The following is a 20206-nucleotide window of genomic DNA, read 5'->3' on the forward strand; positions in this document are numbered from 1 at the left end:
GTAAGAACCTGATAGACCTACTGTCAATTTTTCTGGTAGACTACAATTCCTATGTTTTATCTTTGAAGGGCATAAAAAAAAAAAAAAAAAAAAAAAAAAAACTTGAAAAGTCAAAAATTACTTCCAATGTTTATCCTTGTATAACTTTTTTTCACACTCTGGCATTTTATTTATTTTTTTATATTATTTTTTATTATATATGTCTTATTTTCTACTGTTCTTGATCGATTTCGTATACTTTTGCATTAATAAAAAAAGAAAAAATTTATGGAAAAAAGAAGCATTGATGACGACACGGTTTGATCTTTGGTTAACCAATCAGCGGAAGGCAACGTCACTGCTCAGCCCGCTGAAGATGGCCGCGTGTGACGTCACCGCTCATCGCACTCAAGATGGCCGCTTCGAGGACGGGCTCCGGGAACGCGAGGATGATTTTATATCTTTTTCTCTGCGTGTTCGCAGCAGCGACGAGCGATGAGCAAGTGCCTCTGGTCGCATGGGCGAGTGACGGGTAAAGGACTGATCTTGTTTGACATTAGTCATGGAGAACTGATAACGATAGTTAGCTTTGGCAGTTTGCTAGCTGATGACACGGTCGCTGTCCAGTTCTGAAACCCCGTCGAGCAAACAACATGTGTTAATTCTCGAATAAAACCCTCATATTGAGTAATCTAACTCATATTTATCAACAAATGTTAGCGTGTTTACATTACTGTCGAGCGGTGATGGCTGTCAAGGCCACATTTGACCGTTATTGATGTCTAGTTAAGCAGTTCACTGTTATCATGAAGCCGATTTTTGTTAGTAAAAGTTCTAATCATGACTGTAATCGTATGGTTCGTGTTTTTATGATGTGTTGTGCGTGTGCAGGTTCGTCTTGTCTCCTGTGAATGCTCCATCATCGGGTCACACTGTGTCTGTGGACGAGCTGGAGTCATTCCTGAGCCGAGCGCTGAGCACTTCTCCTCATAATCTCCTGCTCTTCCTGCAGGATAAAGTACAGCACACACCACACACACACACATAATCTACTGCTCTTCCTGCAGGATAAAGTACAGCACACACCACACACACACACATAATCTACTGCTCTTCCTGCAGGATAAAGTACAGCACACACCGCACACACACACACACATAATCTACTGCTGTTCCTGCTGGATAAAGTACAGCACACACCACACACACACACACACACATAATCTACTGCTGTTCCTGCAGGATAAAGTACAGCACACACCACACACACACATATAATCTACTGCTCTTCCTGCAGGATAAAGTACAGCACACACCACACACACACACATAATCTACTGCTGTTCCTGCAGGATAAAGTACAGCACACACCACACACACACACATAATCTACTGCTCTTCCTGCAGGATAAAGTACAGCACACACCACACACACACACACACATAATCTACTGCTCTTCCTGCAGGATAAAGTACAGCACACACCACACACACACACACACATAATCTACTGCTCTTCCTGCAGGATAAAGTACAGCACACACCACACACACATAATCTACTGCTCTTCCTGCAGGATAAAGTACAGCACACACCACACACACACATAATCTACTGCTGTTCCTGCAGGATAAAGTACAGCACACACCACACACACACACATAATCTACTGCTGTTCCTGCAGGATAAAGTACAGCACACACCACACACACACACATAATCTACTGCTCTTCCTGCAGGATAAAGTACAGCACACACCACACACACACACACACACACATAATCTACTGCTGTTCCTGCAGGATAAAGTACAGCACACACCACACACACACACACATAATCTACTGCTGTTCCTGCAGGATAAAGTACAGCACACACCACACACACACACATAATCTACTGCTGTTCCTGCAGGATAAAGTACAGCACACACCACACACACACACATAATCTACTGCTGTTCCTGCAGGATAAAGTACAGCACACACCACACACACACACATAATCTACTGCTGTTCCTGCAGGATAAAGTACAGCACACACCACACACACACACATAATCTACTGCTGTTCCTGCAGGATAAAGTACAGCACACACCACACACACACACATAATCTACTGCTGTTCCTGCAGGATAAAGTACAGCACACACCACACACACACACATAATCTACTGCTGTTCCTGCAGGATAAAGTACAGCACACACCACACACACACACATAATCTACTGCTGTTCCTGCAGGATAAAGTACAGCACACACCACACACACACACATAATCTACTGCTGTTCCTGCAGGATAAAGTACAGCACACACCACACACCACACACATATATCTATAGTTTATTTCCAAACATTTCTTCTGCAAATATAATAATAATCCAGGGAGATTCTTGATTGAATTAGGACTCCTGTAACAGATGTATGTTACTGCATTCATAAAACACTGTCATTGTGTTGTCATGTTAATAAAGGACCAAACAAAACCAGAACAACAAAAAAGATCACTATATCACCCACGACAGATATACATTTCTAAACGATTTGCCATGAGAAACATTGTCAGAAGAAGACAATGAATTAATGTTCAGTTTTAATAAAGACAACAATCTGAAGCGATTTATTGGTTCTTTCTACTGTGAAATGTAAAACTCAAATGACACATGAACATTTGATCTTATGGTTTGAATTCTCTGTTTCCTTCAGTTGAGTGTTGATGACTTCACAATGTACGGAGGAGTATTCGGGAACAAACAGGATAGTGTCTTCCAAAATCTGGAGGTATGCTGGTGTGTTTTCCATGTGTCACTGCTTTTGATGTTTATTACTGCTTATGATGTTGACTTCAGTTAACTGACAGGAGGTTTGTAAGAGATTAGTGCCAGGCAATGTAATCCTTCAAAAATGTATTAGGATACTAAATACTGATGTTATACGAAGCCAATCAGTGTATTATTTCAGATGAAACCCGCTTGGAAAGTGCTTGTTAGCCCAAACACCACTAAGCGTCTCTGCTGTCCTGTTGGTGTTCCCAGGCGTCTCTGCGGTCCTCCTCCTCCTTATGGCTGCCGTGTGTGTCGTCGTCCGCCGCCGCTGGGGTCTCCACACTGCTCCAGAACCAGATCGATGCGGCTCCTCTCTACATGAACCCGGACACGCTTGCTCAGCTGCGGCTCAACGCGTCAGTGGCCGCCTTGCTGGTGTTCCGCCTCCCGTACAGCAGCGGGTGAGACAAATGCTGTATTAAAAATATGAAACTCGCTGACAGAAGGCGGCTTTTCATTTCAAATACTCGCGTGCGCTTTGTGAAGAGCTTTAAATAAATATTTATTATTCAGCTACTACTTGCTTTTATGTTTTGTAGCTATATTAGTTTATATAGTTAAAATTCTTAACATATTGGTTTTGTAAAAAAATATTATTTATAATCACACATCTTAAAAAACGATTTAAAGGACAAGTTCGGTATTTTACACTTAAAGCCCTGTTTACAGATCGTATCTGATGAAATAGAACGGTTAAGATTAAAATTTGGACACATGCTGCTGTCCCGAGAATTTTAGGTTTATTTCGCTTTTGTGGACCTATTTTGCCAAACGCGTCACACCCGTGATTCTTCCGTTGAGAGCTTGAATAATAGACACTCCAGCCCAGTTGGTGGCGATAATGCACCTTTGCCAATTGCAAGCAAACCGCTGGCATTTCATTGAATACACAGAAGAAGCAGAAGAAGAAGCGGCGGAGTAATACCGTACCTCACACAGCACATTCAATACAAGTCAATGGAGTTGGACAAACACTACGATAAAACCTGTTGGAAAGCATCTTTTTCAGCGATTTTTTTTTTTGGGACCGTATCAGTGAACACCCCTGACCACCCTGAAACTCACACGTCTTTGTAAACGAAAGTTTAATGTTTTTTTTAGGAAGGAATGTTCCAGTGCACATAGACAACCATTGTGGGGGTGGGGGGGGGGAAAGCGAAATAAACCTAAAATTCTCGGGACAGGAGCATGTGTCCAAATTTTAATCTTAACCGTTCTATTTCATCAGATACGATCTGTAAACAGGGCTTTAAGTGTAAAATACCGAACTTGTCCTTTAAGATTTTCATTTCGGTATACGAATTACTTAATAAGAAGAAAAGTAGATCAAGAATTGTCTTGGGACTGTGGGATTGGATCGTGAGGTGTTCCCAGCCATAATTCACACCCTCTGCAATATTGCTCAAGGTTAATTTACCACACTATTATAGATGAAGTACTGGTTTTAATTAGGGATGCACCGATACCACTTTTTCCAGACCGAGTCCGATACCGAACCAAACTTCTTGGTAGAGAAACCAAAAGAATATCAATCATATTAGTTGTTTATTAAATTTTATCTTAATTTGTTCATCAAATATATATATTTAATGCACTGCATATTCATTACTGTATAAATTAAATATAGATGGATCTTTTTGTAAAGTTAAAAAAGGTAGCCTATTCAGTCAAGAGCAGTGAGTAATTTATTTGTCCTTTGTTTGATTAACATTAAAACACAGCAGTAGATTAATTAAACTGCTGCACCTTTAAGACCGAACGCACGGACCCCATTTGAATATACCGTCTACGTTCGTACACAAGTCATCGGCATATTGAACTCAAATCTTTGAACTTCTGCTATCCACACCAGCAGAACCAGCAGTGTAGCCGTGTGCCATTGGGAATAACAAACACAGGCTATAGACTCTGGCCACGACTAATAAAGTGAAGCGCTCTAGATGAAAGCGGTGCCGCCCAGCATGGGCATGTGCCAACCTTATACTGGCATCTACTGGTGTCATTCTGCATCATGCCAGAACAAAGTGTCACAGTTATGGATGACACTGTTAATGCAGTATTCACAGTGACCCTTGTTGTGTTTAGTGATCAGACATATAATAGCACTGGTATTACATCACATTTACTCAAAAGCAGATGTGCCACAAACTGACTGCATTCTTCGAAAATGATTAACAATTTATCAATGATTAAATTTTCCACAATGTAAAAAGGTTAATACACAGACTTAATTTTTTATAATTTTTTGAATATATTTGATAGTGAGCATGTTCTAGTCATCTCAAGCATTATGATTACTTGACCTAATGACCTCAGCTACTTAAAACATTAATTTGAACACAAAGCCAACTGTAGCTCAGGCACATCAGTATCAGTGCCGAGTCCTCACTCATGTGTCAGGAGCCACACACTGTCATGATCAACACTTCACTGAAATAAAGGTTTTATATAAAGTGAAAAATCCCTTACATTCTGGACCTTCTTTAAAAGGAGATTTAAGAGCAAAACTCCTGACATTATGAGGACTGTACGCTGTCTTTTTCTTGCAGGGCGGATATGATGTCTACTAAAGAAGTGCTCAGTGGAAACGGTACGTGTAGTATTCAAACACCACTAAAAGCCTTGTGCTCCAACAGTTAATATTTAGTAAACAAGGCCAGATAAACTGCTGCACTGAATGTGGTGATGTTGTCTGCTGTAGATGAGGTGATGGGTCAGGTGCTGAGCATCATGAAGACTCAGTCTGTGCCGTACACTGCAGTGTTCACTGCGCTGGGACCCTCGAGGGTAAGACCTCCACAACCACACACACACACACACACACACACACACACACACACACACACACACACACACACACACACACACACACACACACCTTCAGCTAGAGCTGGGCAGTACGACCAAAATCGTACTTTACAATACGAGTGGTTTTATATGATCGTAACAACATAACTAATAACCAATGTGGTAAATTAAATAATGTTTAATTAAATACTTTTCAAATGAAAGGTACTTTATCGCATTTGATGATTTATTATTATATAAAACTGAATGGACACAAACAAAAACTGTAAAGGAATAAAGATTCACCTCAGTATACATCATCTATACATATGTTTATGTTGTCCACAGCGTGGTAAATGGCGCTAAACACATGCGCGGGAATCACCTCTAAACACATTAATCACGATACAAACAATACGATCGGATATACAGCTGCGACATGAAAGTGTTAATATATCACAATACAACAGCTAAATACAATAATAAATGAACTTACATTCATGCACGCACATTCACCACTCGTAGAAGATGGCGGCAGAGATGAAACTGAAAGTAAACTAAAACTGCTCTGGCGTCAGCGCGCTGTACGTGCACAACAGCGTAATAACATTACAACGTGTTTCTAACAGGCAAAATGCCTCTTCAAGAGTAAAAACAGGAAACCGGTAGTGCCGTTAAAGCCTTAAGTTGTTACATGACATCCAATCAAATGATCTCATCTCTTGCGGTCACAGCTGACTGAATCCACACAAGCAGCTCTACATTACTGCCGTTCTCCACAATGTACCTTTGTAAAAGTAGCGCAAACTATCATAAAGAACATATACACCACTGACTACATAAAATCCCAAAACATTAATTCGTCAGCACAAGTCTACCTCAGGATTTTAGCATTGAATGTATTGTTAACTGTAAAGATGTAAGTTAGGCATGTTGCAGCATTTCTTCAGGTGTGCAGCAGGAGGTTGTGTGTGTGAGTGTGTAGCACAGTGAGTTGAGGTGTAGTGTGTAGCACAGTGAGTTGAGGTGTAGTGTGTAGCACAGTGAGTTGAGGTGTAGTGTGTAACACAGTGAGTTGAGGTGTAGTGTGTATCACAGTGAGTTGAGGTGTAGTGTGTGACACAGTGAGTTGAGGTGTAGTGTGTAGCACAGTGAGTTGAGGTGTAGTGTGTAGCACAGTGAGTTGAGGTGTAGTGTGTAGCACAGTGAGTTGAGGTGTAGTGTGTAGCACAGTGAGTTGAGGTGTAGTGTGTAGCACAGTGAGTTGAGGTGTAGTGTGTAACACAGTGAGTTGAGGTGTAGTGTGTAACACAGTGAGTTGAGGTGTAGTGTGTAACACAGTGAGTTGAGGTGTAGTGTGTGTAGCACAGTGAGTTGAGGTGTAGTGTGTAGCACAGTGAGTTGATGTGTAGTGTGTAACACAGTGAGTTGAGGTGTAGTGTGTAGCACAGTGAGTTGAGGTGTAGTGTGTAACACAGTGAGTTGAGGTGTAGTGTGTAGCACAGTGAGTTGAGGTGTAGTGTGTAACAGTGAGTTGAGGTGTAGTGTGTAACAGTGAGTTGAGGTGTAGTGTGTAACACAGTGAGTTGAGGTGTAGTGTGTAGCACAGTGAGTTGAGGTGTAGTGTGTAGCACAGTGAGTTGAGGTGTAGTGTGTAACAGTGAGTTGAGGTGTAGTGTGTAACAGTGAGTTGAGGTGTAGTGTGTAGCACAGTGAGTTGAGGTGTAGTGTGTAGCACAGTGAGTTGAGGTGTAGTGTGTAGCACAGTGAGTTGAGGTGTAGTGTGTAACAGTGAGTTGAGGTGTAGTGTGTAGCACAGTGAGTTGAGGTGTAGTGTGTAACACAGTGAGTTGAGGTGTAGTGTGTAGCACAGTGAGTTGAGATGTAGTGTGTAGCACAGTGAGTTGAGGTGTAGTGTGTAACACAGTGAGTTGAGGTGTAGTGTGTAACACAGTGAGTTGAGGTGTAGTGTGTAACACAGTGAGTTGAGGTGTAGTGTGTGTAGCACAGTGAGTTGAGGTGTAGTGTGTAGCACAGTGAGTTGAGGTGTAGTGTGTAGCACAGTGAGTTGAGGTGTAGTGTGTAACAGTGAGTTGAGGTGTAGTGTGTAACAGTGAGTTGAGGTGTAGTGTGTAACACAGTGAGTTGAGGTGTAGTGTGTAGCACAGTGAGTTGAGGTGTAGTGTGTAGCACAGTGAGTTGAGGTGTAGTGTGTAACAGTGAGTTGAGGTGTAGTGTGTAACAGTGAGTTGAGGTGTAGTGTGTAGCACAGTGAGTTGAGGTGTAGTGTGTAACAGTGAGTTGAGGTGTAGTGTGTAACAGTGAGTTGAGGTGTAGTGTGTGACACAGTGAGTTGAGGTGTAGTGTGTAGCACAGTGAGTTGAGGTGTAGTGTGTAACAGTGAGTTGAGGTGTAGTGTGTAACAGTGAGTTGAGGTGTAGTGTGTAACAGTGAGTTGAGGTGTAGTGTGTAACAGTGAGTTGAGGTGTAGTGTGTAACAGTGAGTTGAGGTGTAGTGTGTAACAGTGAGTTGAGGTGTAGTGTGTAGCACAGTGAGTTGAGGTGTAGTGTGTAACAGTGAGTTGAGGTGTAGTGTGTAACAGTGAGTTGAGGTGTAGTGTGTAACAGTGAGTTGAGGTGTAGTGTGTAACAGTGAGTTGAGGTGTAGTGTGTAACAGTGAGTTGAGGTGTAGTGTGTAACAGTGAGTTGAGGTGTAGTGTGTAACAGTGAGTTGAGGTGTAGTGTGTAGCACAGTGAGTTGAGGTGTAGTGTGTAGCACAGTGAGTTGAGGTGTAGTGTGTAACAGTGAGTTGAGGTGTAGTGTGTAACAGTGAGTTGAGGTGTAGTGTGTAACAGTGAGTTGAGGTGTAGTGTGTAACAGTGAGTTGAGGTGTAGTGTGTAACAGTGAGTTGAGGTGTAGTGTGTAACAGTGAGTTGAGGTGTAGTGTGTAGCACAGTGAGTTGAGGTGTAGTGTGTAGCACAGTGAGTTGAGGTGTAGTGTGTAGCACAGTGAGTTGAGGTGTAGTGTGTAACAGTGAGTTGAGGTGTAGTGTGTAACAGTGAGTTGAGGTGTAGTGTGTAACAGTGAGTTGAGGTGTCTTGTGCTCGTCTCAGGTGATTGAGGAGTCTCCCGCTGTGCACTCGGTCTGGTCCCGGTCCCTCCTGCAGTCGCGGCGCGAGGAGCCCGCCGTCCCCAACCCGCCGCTGGAGTTTAAGGAGAAGGGCTCCGTCTGCATCCTCCTGTGGGCCGAGACGGTGGTGGTCAGCCAGTTTCGCTCGGGGAAGTGGGAGAGGCATGACCTCACCTCCAAGACCTTCGGGAGAGGCGTGACCCCCGACCTGTCTGGATCCTCCTGCAATGAGTCCCACTCTCGGTAAATACTGCCCCGCTGCTTGTGGGGTTCAGCGACATGTTAAAGACCCCTGTGTTGTTCATACTGTATGTCTATATGGTGTTTTTAATATGCTTTTAGACAAACCATGTGCAAATTCATCAGTCAACACCAAAAACGCTCTCTGAAACCACCTCATCACAAACTTGTACCCGATCCCGTCCACGGGAGGTTCTCCTATCACTGTTTCTGAGGATCTGTCTGACTCTGAGGTGGCGAATACCTGGTTATGATACATTAGCAACTCCTATTAGCTGTTTGATAACGTAGTCAAGCAAAAGTGAATCATGTCAACTACCGTTATGTGTCGACCTTTATTCACATTCTGAATGGATTATATACAGCCACTCAAAGAGCGCTCCCTTTACAATCACTCAAAAGCTGTCACTCGCCTCAGTTCACAATCTCACAAAAAACTGTAGCGTTTAACTGTAGTGTAGAAATTCTATATTGATTCTTCAATTGTCACAAAAATTAGTTTTTCATAGAAAACCCAACCAATCACATCTTGCAAAGTAGGGGCTGTGACTGATTGCCCCTATACCCTTATATAGTGCACTATTTACAGGAGACATGTAGCGGTGTCCAATAGTGCACTCATCCAGCCCGATGCAGTCGATGTCCAGCTCAGCCACGCTCCCACATCCCGCCAGAAGGTGGCGTCCCGCGCACTGATCCACTGTGTGAATGGTGATTTGGGTCAAGCATGGTGTTTGGTGCTGGCAGATGAACACAGCCGTACACACACAGCACAGAAACCTCAAGCACACAAATAAAATACACACGACAACTTGACAGCTCAACAATAAAACATGTGACCAAGTATGTGAACTTGCAAGATAACACATTTTATATGATTTTACATTTGATTATTTAGTTTAGTTTTTAAAGACCTCCTCCAGGATATGTGTGTGCCTTGAGCAGTCGTCCTGTCTGTGACCAGCATCACTTCTGCAGCTGTGACCTGGTGCTATGGGCTTTTCAGTTTGAGTTCATTTACTTCAGTTAGGACTCCTTATGTAATTATTTGTCCCATTTTTAAATAAATAAACTAACTCTTCATATATACTAGGGCTGTTAAACTATTAATCGCATCCAAAATAAAAGTTTGTGTTTACATAATATATGTGTGTACTGTGTTATAATTATTTTGTATATACTGTATAAATACACACACGGGCATGTATATATTTAAGACATTTTTTTTTATATATATATATATATAAAATATTTATATATAAAATAAATTATATTTATAAATCTATATACAGTATATACAAGCATGTGTGTGTATTTATATATACAAAATAATTATACACAGTAAACACATATATTATGTAAAGACAAACTTTTATTTTGGATGCGATTAATCACAATATACTAACAGCCCTAGTATATAGTTTATAAATACCGGTGTATATATATATATATATATGTAACTTACTAACTTTTTATAGAGAATGATACATTAATAAATAACATTATTATAATCTTAATAACATTCTAATAGTAATACATTATTTATATTATTACCAATGTAAATAACATTTACAATATTACGGTAATTAATGATCAGTCTAATCATGTTTTGAAATATAATATTGATCTTTCTACCCAGTTCTGATGATGTATCGAATATTATATTAATATATTTGAATGGATTATCCAAATGAAAAACAAATCTCATAATTAATAAGCATGTCACACTTTATTTCTGTTTTTGAGTCATTATACAAGTGTGTATTTCGCAGATAAATGTCAGAAAAGTTTGCCTCTGATGTATATTGTCAAATGTGCAAGATCTTTATATAAAAAAAAAAGTTATAAATAAAAGAAAGAAATCCAATGTCTATTCATCCCCTTTAGCAGCACAGTCCACCGTGAGCAAAAGACAATGGGTAACTGAGTCTTTAAATCTCCTTTGTAAAAGCTTTACAAGGCATAACTAGTCCTCACTTTAGATGAGCTCACTAACACAGTTAACTGACCACTGCTAAATGCTTTATAACTGCCCACTAATCATGAACTACAGTAGAAATGCATGTGAATAGTAGAGTAACTACTGTATTACGATATGTCTAAATAGTTTATTAACCATTTACTTGCACTTTCTAAATGATCTTATGAACCACTGACAACTACTAACTGGTTTATAAATACTTGAAATGATACATTTATTATTAATAAAGTATGAAAATACAATTATTAAACACATTATAAACATGTTTAAACATCTAGAATAAATCTATTAATGCTTTATAAATGATGAACTATTTACTAATGCTTAACTAAATATTCCCAGCATGCAGTTATTAAAGTGTCACCAGAAAAGTGTAGTTGTGAAGACGGTGCAGTTGGCCTGATGTGCTGGCTGTAGTCGAAGTGTAGCTTCTGGTCCGGATGCAGGGCGGTGTGAGGCGACGTCACGCGAGATCTTTGATGTCAGCATGTGTGTCACAGCCGCGCATGTTTCCAGGTCATGAGCCACAGTATCTCACCTGTGAACTCTCTCTGCACATACAGGCTGGTCCTGAATTATGAAGACGTCCTGGACTACCGTTCATTCAAGCTCATGTAAGTGTCACACACACACACACACACACACACACACACACACACACACACACACACACACACACACACACACACACACACACACACACACACGTTGGGGGTTATGGGGACTTTATATAAACATAATGAATTCTATACTGTACAAAACCATCTGTATTTTTCATTTTCAAAAAAGATTGCTTCGAATGTTTTATAAGCTGTTTTTTCCTTGTGAGGACAAACACACACACACACACACACACACACACACACACACACACACACAGTGTACTGGGCTTGAACGGTGTCCTATATTCTCCTCAGTTTTGTAATGAACCGGCGTCACTATAAGGTGTCTGCCCGTCACTGGTTCACCATGGACCGGGTCCACCTGGAGTATGATGGGAAGACGGCCACGTTCAATGGAAGCCGTCACATCTACGCCCCGGCCGAGTACTCGTACCGCTGTGAGTCTGTGAGCAACTCCTACAACCCTCAGCTGTCACCACACTCGGACAAGGACAACGCCAACGAATGGCACATCTCGTTTGAGGACTTCCAGGTAAAAACTACACTAAAGTCTATAGTAAACATGTTCCATAGTAAGTCCCAGTAAGCAGACCTTAGGGCTTGGATGCAGTGAGCAAGAGAAAGCGTTCCTAATACTCGACTAAAGCTGTTGAACATTAGTGTTCCCTCAGAGCGCTAGCATCTATTGCAGAGGCTGGATACATTAGCGCTCACTTTCTCTATGTCTGTCTCTGATACTTGAAATTCCTCCCCAAGATCAACTCCCAATAGTCCCCTGACTTCTTCTGAGTTATCCCTGTTCAAATTCATGGGTATATTTTCAAAGCAACTAAGTGCCAATCGAGGAGAAGACATTTAGGTAGTTAGCACTTTTGTGTGCGCTACTGTCATCATTACGACAGCAAACATCCTCTATTACTACTTGGATACACTTTTCAATTGTTTTAATTCATTCAAGTATATTTAGGTTTATAACGGGTCTGGTTCTCATCTTATTGGCAAACAGGAATTGTATCTAAAGATAAGGTTCTGAGGCACTCAGGAGGATGAAGATTAAAAAGCCTTTATTAAACCATGGCTAGTCTAATAAAATAAAAACATGCCTACGCGTTTCAGTCAACAAGGCTTTCGTCAGGGCTTGAAGGAATTGTAGTTAGCGAGTAAAGGCCTGTTGACACCAAGGACGATAACTATGGAGATTACTCAATATGAGGGTTTTACTCGAGAATAAATATTGTTTGCTCAGACGGGTTTTCAGCACTGGACCGGGTCACTCAGCTAGCAAACCAGCTCTCTGCGCACGTGGGGAGTGTGTGTGTGTGTGTGTGAGTGAGGGTGAACGTGGTGAGAGGGCGGTTTTTCCTACTTCCTTTTTTCTTTCTTTCTTTCTCTTGGAAGTTATGATGGATAAGTAAGAATATTAATATATTGGATAGGTAAGCAGAAAGTTTTCGTGAGTTGTGTGGAAAGTGTGCCGGAGTCGAGATGGCATCCCTTCCTGAGGGGGGTGCAGCGTCTCTCTCGCTCCGTCATGGCGTCAGGTGCATGGCAGAACTGGTGTAAATGTGGAGGATGTTTTCATCACGGCTGGGGAGCAGATCGGTCACGACAATATTTGCTCGGCTTCTCGAATGAATAAGGCGGTGGTGATTTTCGTGAAAGAAGAAAATTTGGTTAATCGATATCAAATGTGCCGCCACTCATTAAGAATAGTGAAATTGAACGAGTTACGGAAAGTTTGCTAGTCCCGTTAAAATGATTTCTCTTGGATGCAAAAATGAGGCACGTGTTATCATTCAGAAGACAAGTTTTTATGTTTCTGAATGATCAAGATTTGAATGTTTCCTTTAGACTGTGGCATGAAGGAAAATCTTATTTGGTGTATGTGAGTGTCTGGAATAATAAATGCTTTGAATGCGGAGACATTGGTTATAAGATGGTTGCATGTCCACATAAGCCTCAGAGTGTGGATGATGAAGATCGTGAGATAGATCGAGGAACACAACCTCAGGCTGTGAGTGAAGTACAGGATAGTGGCGTTGCTGTGGTTGACAATAAGAGGCCAGTGAGGAGCCTACTGTTAATGTGAACACAAGCAGGGCGACTGAGGGGACGATGAGGGCTGAGGAAGTTACAGTGACAGCAGGAGTGTAGAAAGCGTGATTCGTGAGGTTGAGCCACAGCCTGAAACATCACAGGGCTGTGAGATGAGTCACGAGGACCATGAGATGGTGGAGGACGAGGCTTGTTCGGAGATCTCTGACTTTGGTTCCCAAGTTGTGGAAGATGTGTATACATTGCAGGAAAAAATGATTTCTTGGATGTAACTTTTGGTAAAGTAGTTGAATGAATGAACTATGAACTAAGTAAGAAGAAGAGATTTCGTTTGAAGAAAATCCTAACGAAATTACGTCAGGGTAAATCTCGTGCTTCAAACTATTAAAGCAATGATTAAGTTGCACAGGGTGTCTCTCTTACTTTGGTTTCTTTTTCTGTCCCTTTTATCCTTTCATTTCTCTATGGAGTGTCTGAGGGGTTGGCTCCTGAAATATAAATGGGGGTAGAGACAGGAAGAAATTGGCAATTTTTCAGATTTTTTTAAAATAAAACAGATTAATGTTGCCTTTTTACAGGAAACGCACACTGATAATAATAATGAAACAGAATGGGCTGGGGTGGAAAACTCGTTTTAAGTCATGGGTCAAATAATAGTGCGGGGGTTGCTATTGTATTTTCAAAGAGCATGAATGTCAATATTTTAAATGTTGAGGAAATTGAAAAGGGGAGGCTTATAATAACACAAATAGAGTTTGGAGGTTTTGTGTTTGCTTTTGTTAATGTATATGCCCCGAACAATGGGTCAGAGAGGGTGAGGTTTTTTATGAAACTGAATGAATCTCTTACACAACGTGATGATGGTGTGTGTATTATTGTAGGGGGAGACTGGAACTGTACAACAGATTTCACTGTTGATAGAAATGGTGAAGAACCTCACAATCAATATAGTTTAGTACTATCTAAAATAATGGGAAAAAGAGGTTTGGTAGATACATGGAGAGTCAGGAATGGAAGGGAAAGACAGTACACGTGGGTTAAAGTGACTGGCAATATTGTATGTGGGGCTTGTTTGGACCGGTTTTATCTGGGAAAAATATGGAACAACAGAATAATGAATGTTTTTCATTCACCAAATACCTTTCCAGATCATCATATGATTGGTTTAGATCTTAACATGAAACAACTATCGAGACGTACATATTATTGGCATTTTCATGTTAAACTTGTACAAGATGTTGTGTTTTGTGAAAGATTTACAATGTTTTGGAATGAGTGGAAAATGAAAAAGAGTTATTTTGAGAATATTAGCCAGTGGTGGGAAGTGGGAAAAGCCCAAATAAGAGTTTTTTGTCAGAATTATACCTTGCATTCTTCATCTCACATTAAAGTAACAGTACAAAGACTGGAAAGAGACATTGTGCAGTTAGAAAAAGAACTTATGGATAATCCTGGAAGTGTGCAGACAGACTTTTTGGAAAAGAAGAGAATGGGACTTGGATCTTTTTTACAGGAACGGACTAAGGGAGCACTGATAGAGCAAGGTTTTGCTCCATTAAGGATATGAATGCTCCTATTCTTATGTTTTTAACCTGGAAAAGAGAAATGTTCAACAGAAACGGATGCATCTTCACTGCAGATCATGGAACTGTAACCTCTGATCCGGTGGAAATCAGGAAAATGGCAGTGAATTTTTATGCATCATTATATAGTAAAGAATCATGTGACTCTAAAAGTACTGAGGAATTACTGCATGATTTACCAAAGTTGCCAGATGGACATAAAAAATCGCTGGACAATGAAATCACTTTTAAGGAACTCACAGAGTCTTCAGGTGAATAGACGGATTGCCCGTTGAATTTTATAAGCAGTTTTGTAATGTAATTGGAGTGGATTTGTATGAAGTAAAGTAATTGTTTTAAGGAAAAATCATTCCCGTTAAGTTGTCGACGTGCAGTTCTCTCATTGTTACCAAAAAAAAGGGGATTTATGTTTATTGAAAAATTGTAGACCAGTGTCCTTACTGTGTCTGGATTAAAAGATACTGTCAACATGTCTGGCTAATAGAATGAAGTATTGTTTAGAGTTTTTGATTGATAAAGATAAAAAAAAATTCAAATAACTCTATTTAATAACTCTATTCAAATTCTACATAAAGATCAAACGTGTTGTGTCTCAGATAGGTCAATTATAGATCATGTTTTTGTGTTACGAGCTTTAGTTGACTTTAGCCACCTTAATAATAGTGATCTTGGAATTGTAGCATTAGACCAAGAAAAGGCATTTGCCAGGGTGGATCATGGGTATCTTTTTAATGTTTTAAAACACTGGTTTTGGTGAAACGTTTTTTATCATATGTAAAATTGTTGTTCTCCAATGTGTTTATCATGGTGAAGGCTGGTGGGGGTCCAGTACCTCTTGGTAGAGGGGTCAGACAAGCCTGTCCACTGTCTGGGCAGCTATAGCCTAATGATTGAACCTCTCTTACATAGACTAAAGAAGATTTACAAGGTGTGTTATTTCAAAATGATGTGCAAAATTGGTTTTGTCCGCTTATGCAGATGATATTACGGTGTTTATCACGAGGCAAGAGGATATTAGAAGTTTAAATAAGAACATTAAGCTTTATGAAAAAGCGTCCACGGCCAAAGTAAATTGGGAGAAAAGTGAGGGTTATATTATGGGTCTGTGGGACGAGGTAGGACATCCACAACTTCCAGGTGGCTTGAGATGGGGAAGGGAAGGTTTAAAAGTTTTGGGTGTTTTTATAGGCAATACACAATACCAATGAAGAATTGGGAGAGTATGCTGGATAAGGTGTCTGCCCGGTTGTCTAAGTGGGAATGGCTGTCTACACTGTGGCACAGGTGTGTATGTGAAATTATATATGAAATTCAGAGGAAGTTGGTCAATTTTTTCTGGAGTGGCGAGCACTGGGTCCGAGCATCCGCATCAGTATCTACGCGTTCAGATTACAAGCAGCAACAAGACTTCTTATGGACGCCTACAGCATGTGCCATCTGGCAGAGGGCAGGTGGGCTTGGGCTTGACAAACACCTGTGTTTAATGAGACTGGAAGATATGAATTTGTCTGAAATTACACCCTTTTATCGGACAATGTTTCACGTGTGGAGAATGTTTCAAAGCTGGACAGAGATGGGAGCAGTTCTGTTCACTGGGCTCCTGAGGAACCATTGCTTTTTAACAACATGATCCAGACAAGACTTTTGTCCTCAGTGAGTGTCTGCGTGTCTGCTCAGGAATGGTATCGTGAAGCTGGGTCATCTAATGGATAAAGATGGATGGAAGTCTGTGGAAACTATTAAGGAAGTGACTGGTTTGCGATCACAGAGACTTGCTTAAAAACTGATAGAGGAAATGTCTCTGGCAATGCAGAGAACTTATGGAGAAAGTATATCACCAGGACAAATGTCAAACGAGAGTGACAAGAACGTTTTTCCAAGGATCAGTATTTCGTCACTAATGTGTGATGAGAATGAAGGGCAAGTATCCCCTTTCAATATTGTTGAGATATGATGCTCAATTGACTGTTCGCAAAGACCCGCCCCCTAAGTTACTGTCACTATGTCTGACAAGCTACGCCGCTCTCACACACACCATGTTCTCACGCAGTGAAAAACACATCGCGGAGCAGAGAGACACTGACAACACACTGACAGACACAGACCAGCTTACTTTTCAGTTACTTTTAATATTAAACAAAGTCTCAACTTTCAAATTTGGTCATTTTTTTAAAGAAATGTAAACAATAAATAGCGTTTTGTGGCTCTTTAATGTGTGTGTCAGATCGCTGTGTCGCCTCAGTTAAAGCCGCTCGTGAACCGATCATCTCTTCCTTCTACTTCATTTATAGCATCAAATAAACATGAATGCACATCAGAAGGAATGTTGTTTTAACCGCGGAAAGACGTCAGTACACTCCGCTTCTCAAGCTCAAATCCTCCATGTTAATCTACTAACTTTCCTGACGGCTTTGTCCGACAAAATGGCGGATGGTGAAGTATGATTGGTCAGATCACCTGTCAATAGGGCTGTAACGATACAGCAAACCCACGATTCGGTTCGTATCCTGATTTCTGACCCACGATTCGATACAAACCGCGATTCTTGCGAGGAGGGAGGATTTTAAAAGCCAAATAAATAGCTAGCTATAACTCTGTTTTCGTGTAACAAAATACTTTTGAAAAACAAACAGAACTATACTCCATTGTGGAGATGATTCGAGCATGTTAAAAATTCTTCTGAGGTAACCGAGGCTTACTGTCTGTGCTGTAAACCACAAATAATATATTGCCTATTCCGCATGACCCGCATCTCAAGCGCAGGAATAACGCTTGCCACAAAGTGAACGCGCCTATATAGAGAAATGCACACTTCCTACGAATTAGCCTAAGCCGCCATTTCTTTATGTTTTGAATTAACGTTAAATCAAGTAAAAGTATTTCAAGCTTTCTAAGTTTCGATTCGTTTATGAGGTGAGCTCCAGTTCACGCGCGCGCCGGTGCCACACACACACACACACACACACACAAGCAAACACCGCGCGCTTTGCTCACTTGCTCTGGTGTTTGCTTGTGTGTGTGTGTGTGCTCGCGCGCGCGTGTGTGCGTGTGGGGGAGAGGTGCGATTTTTTTGAATAATAATCAAATGATACCCAGCGATCTCCGAATATTATTTTTGCTTGAAATTCCCATACCTAATATGTAAAAGACCCCGTCACAGCCCTAGGATCTATTCTGGACGAGAAAGATAAGTCTGGGAAGGGGTGTGTCGATCGCAATCTGCCTTCTCACACCGCGACACAGGTTCGTGGATCTGAGTGTCGCGATTTCGGTTTAATATCGTAAATCGTTACAGCCCTACCTGTCAATCAAGCTCCCTGCGAAGGGTCAATTAGGGATGCACAAATTTTAATTATTATATTGAATGTGTATGAGATATAAAGGGTGACTAAGGCTACAATTACACGTGGCCGGTTATTTTCATAAGAGGACATTTCACCCTCTCCGTTTTCAGAAAAGTGTTAGTTTACACGAACCCGTGTATATGCCGTCAAGAGCATGCCAAACCTATAGGTGGCAGTGTAACGAGAAGCTCAAGCCCACGTTAGCCAATCAGAATCCCGAAAATATAGGTCGCACTTTTGACGCAGTGCAAGTTCTGTCATACTGCGCATACTGTGACGTCGACTGCCTAAAACTCAGTTTTTCTCAGTTTACGTGCAAACTGAGTTTTCCAAAATCTCCACTCTGGCCGGAGTTTTTAGAAAGAATCGTTTTCAGAGGAGAATTCTCCGTTTGCGTGTAAACGAGGGGCACAACCGAAGGGAAATGTGTCCGTTTTTCGGGTAAACGTGTAAACGGGGCCTAAATAAAAGTTGTCTCTCTCTCTCTCTCTCTCTCTCTCAGGTCCAGGGCTTTAACATCGCTGGGACTGGCTTCTCGTACGCCAGTGACTGTGCTAGTTTCTTCACTCCTGGCATCTGGATGGGTCTGGTCACGTCTCTGCTCATGGTGTTGGTTCTCACTTACGGCCTGCACATGATCATGCAGCTGCGCACCATGGACCGCTTCGACGACCCCAAGGGTCCCGCCATCTCTGTGCCTCAGACCGAGTGAAGGACACAGAGCCAGATTCCTCACAGCACGAGTGTTTGCTTTACTTACACTATATTTCCTTAATGTGATTCATTCCTTGTCATTGTGTGATTGGGTGCTGCTATTCATTTCATTAACAAGCATGTTTATGAATGAATCTCAGGAATACATGTCCAGAACAAACAAAATAACATTATATATATATAATACAGAAGAAGAATTTTAGAATCATTAAGATTTTTTCATTGTGATTTTATTGTTACAATTACAGAGTGAATGTTTTAATTGTACTAAAATGCTTCTTTTTATGCAAAATACAATTTCCTTAGCATGTCCTTGACAAGTTCTGTGAGATTCATTCTTAAGTATTCTTTGAGCTAAATATCTAAAAATCGACTACATTATATTTTCTTTTTTTTCTTTTCTTTTTCAGCAAAACCGTATTGAATTTACAGATTAGGGCAGCATTAAATGTAAATTGTACACTTTACATAATAAATTATTCGTGTGAGAGAAATATCTATTTACAAACAGCTTAATGTTTTAGCGTGCTGTAAATATGAAATTAAGTATTATTTATTGTTGGTATGTGTGTGTTTCCCCACTGTAGTTTCCTTCATAGTTCTGTGTCCAGTGTGTGTTGTGAGAACTGAAATGTTTTATGACCAATTCTGGGTTTTGATTTAAAGGGAACATGTTGTGAGCTGTATTTAAATATTAGAAAAAAGGTTACCAGAGACATTCTTTTTGTTGAAATATCAGCATGATGTCTTTAAATAATATTATTGTAGTGAATCATTTGCACAAATAGCTCTCATAAATAACATGTTTTATGTTGATGGCACATCTGGTTTATACTTCAAAGGTTATCTATTGTCATTTCATGCTGTCACGTTTTGGAGGTGTATACTCTTAAATGTGTATATTGTGTCTCTGTTAAATAAACTTCATTGACATTGAAA

General features: G+C 40.7%; 1 protein-coding gene across 1 annotated transcript; it reads left to right on the forward strand.

Annotated features, from left to right (window-relative positions):
• Positions 1 to 355: 355 nt before the first annotated feature.
• On the forward strand, positions 356 to 20206 carry atp6ap1a (ATPase H+ transporting accessory protein 1a; the record flags this gene model as incomplete). Its single annotated transcript, XM_079587664.1, is given in 11 exon segments — positions 356 to 388; positions 390 to 511; positions 871 to 997; positions 2688 to 2762; positions 3017 to 3207; positions 5356 to 5396; positions 5508 to 5593; positions 8711 to 8970; positions 11512 to 11562; positions 11866 to 12103; positions 19056 to 20206. Coding segments are annotated over 11 exon segments (1434 nt in total). The 3' UTR covers positions 19266 to 20206.

The sequence above is a fragment of the Phoxinus phoxinus genome (genome assembly GCF_949152265.1).
Source record: "Phoxinus phoxinus genome assembly, chromosome: 18".
NCBI lineage: Eukaryota > Metazoa > Chordata > Actinopteri > Cypriniformes > Leuciscidae > Phoxinus > Phoxinus phoxinus.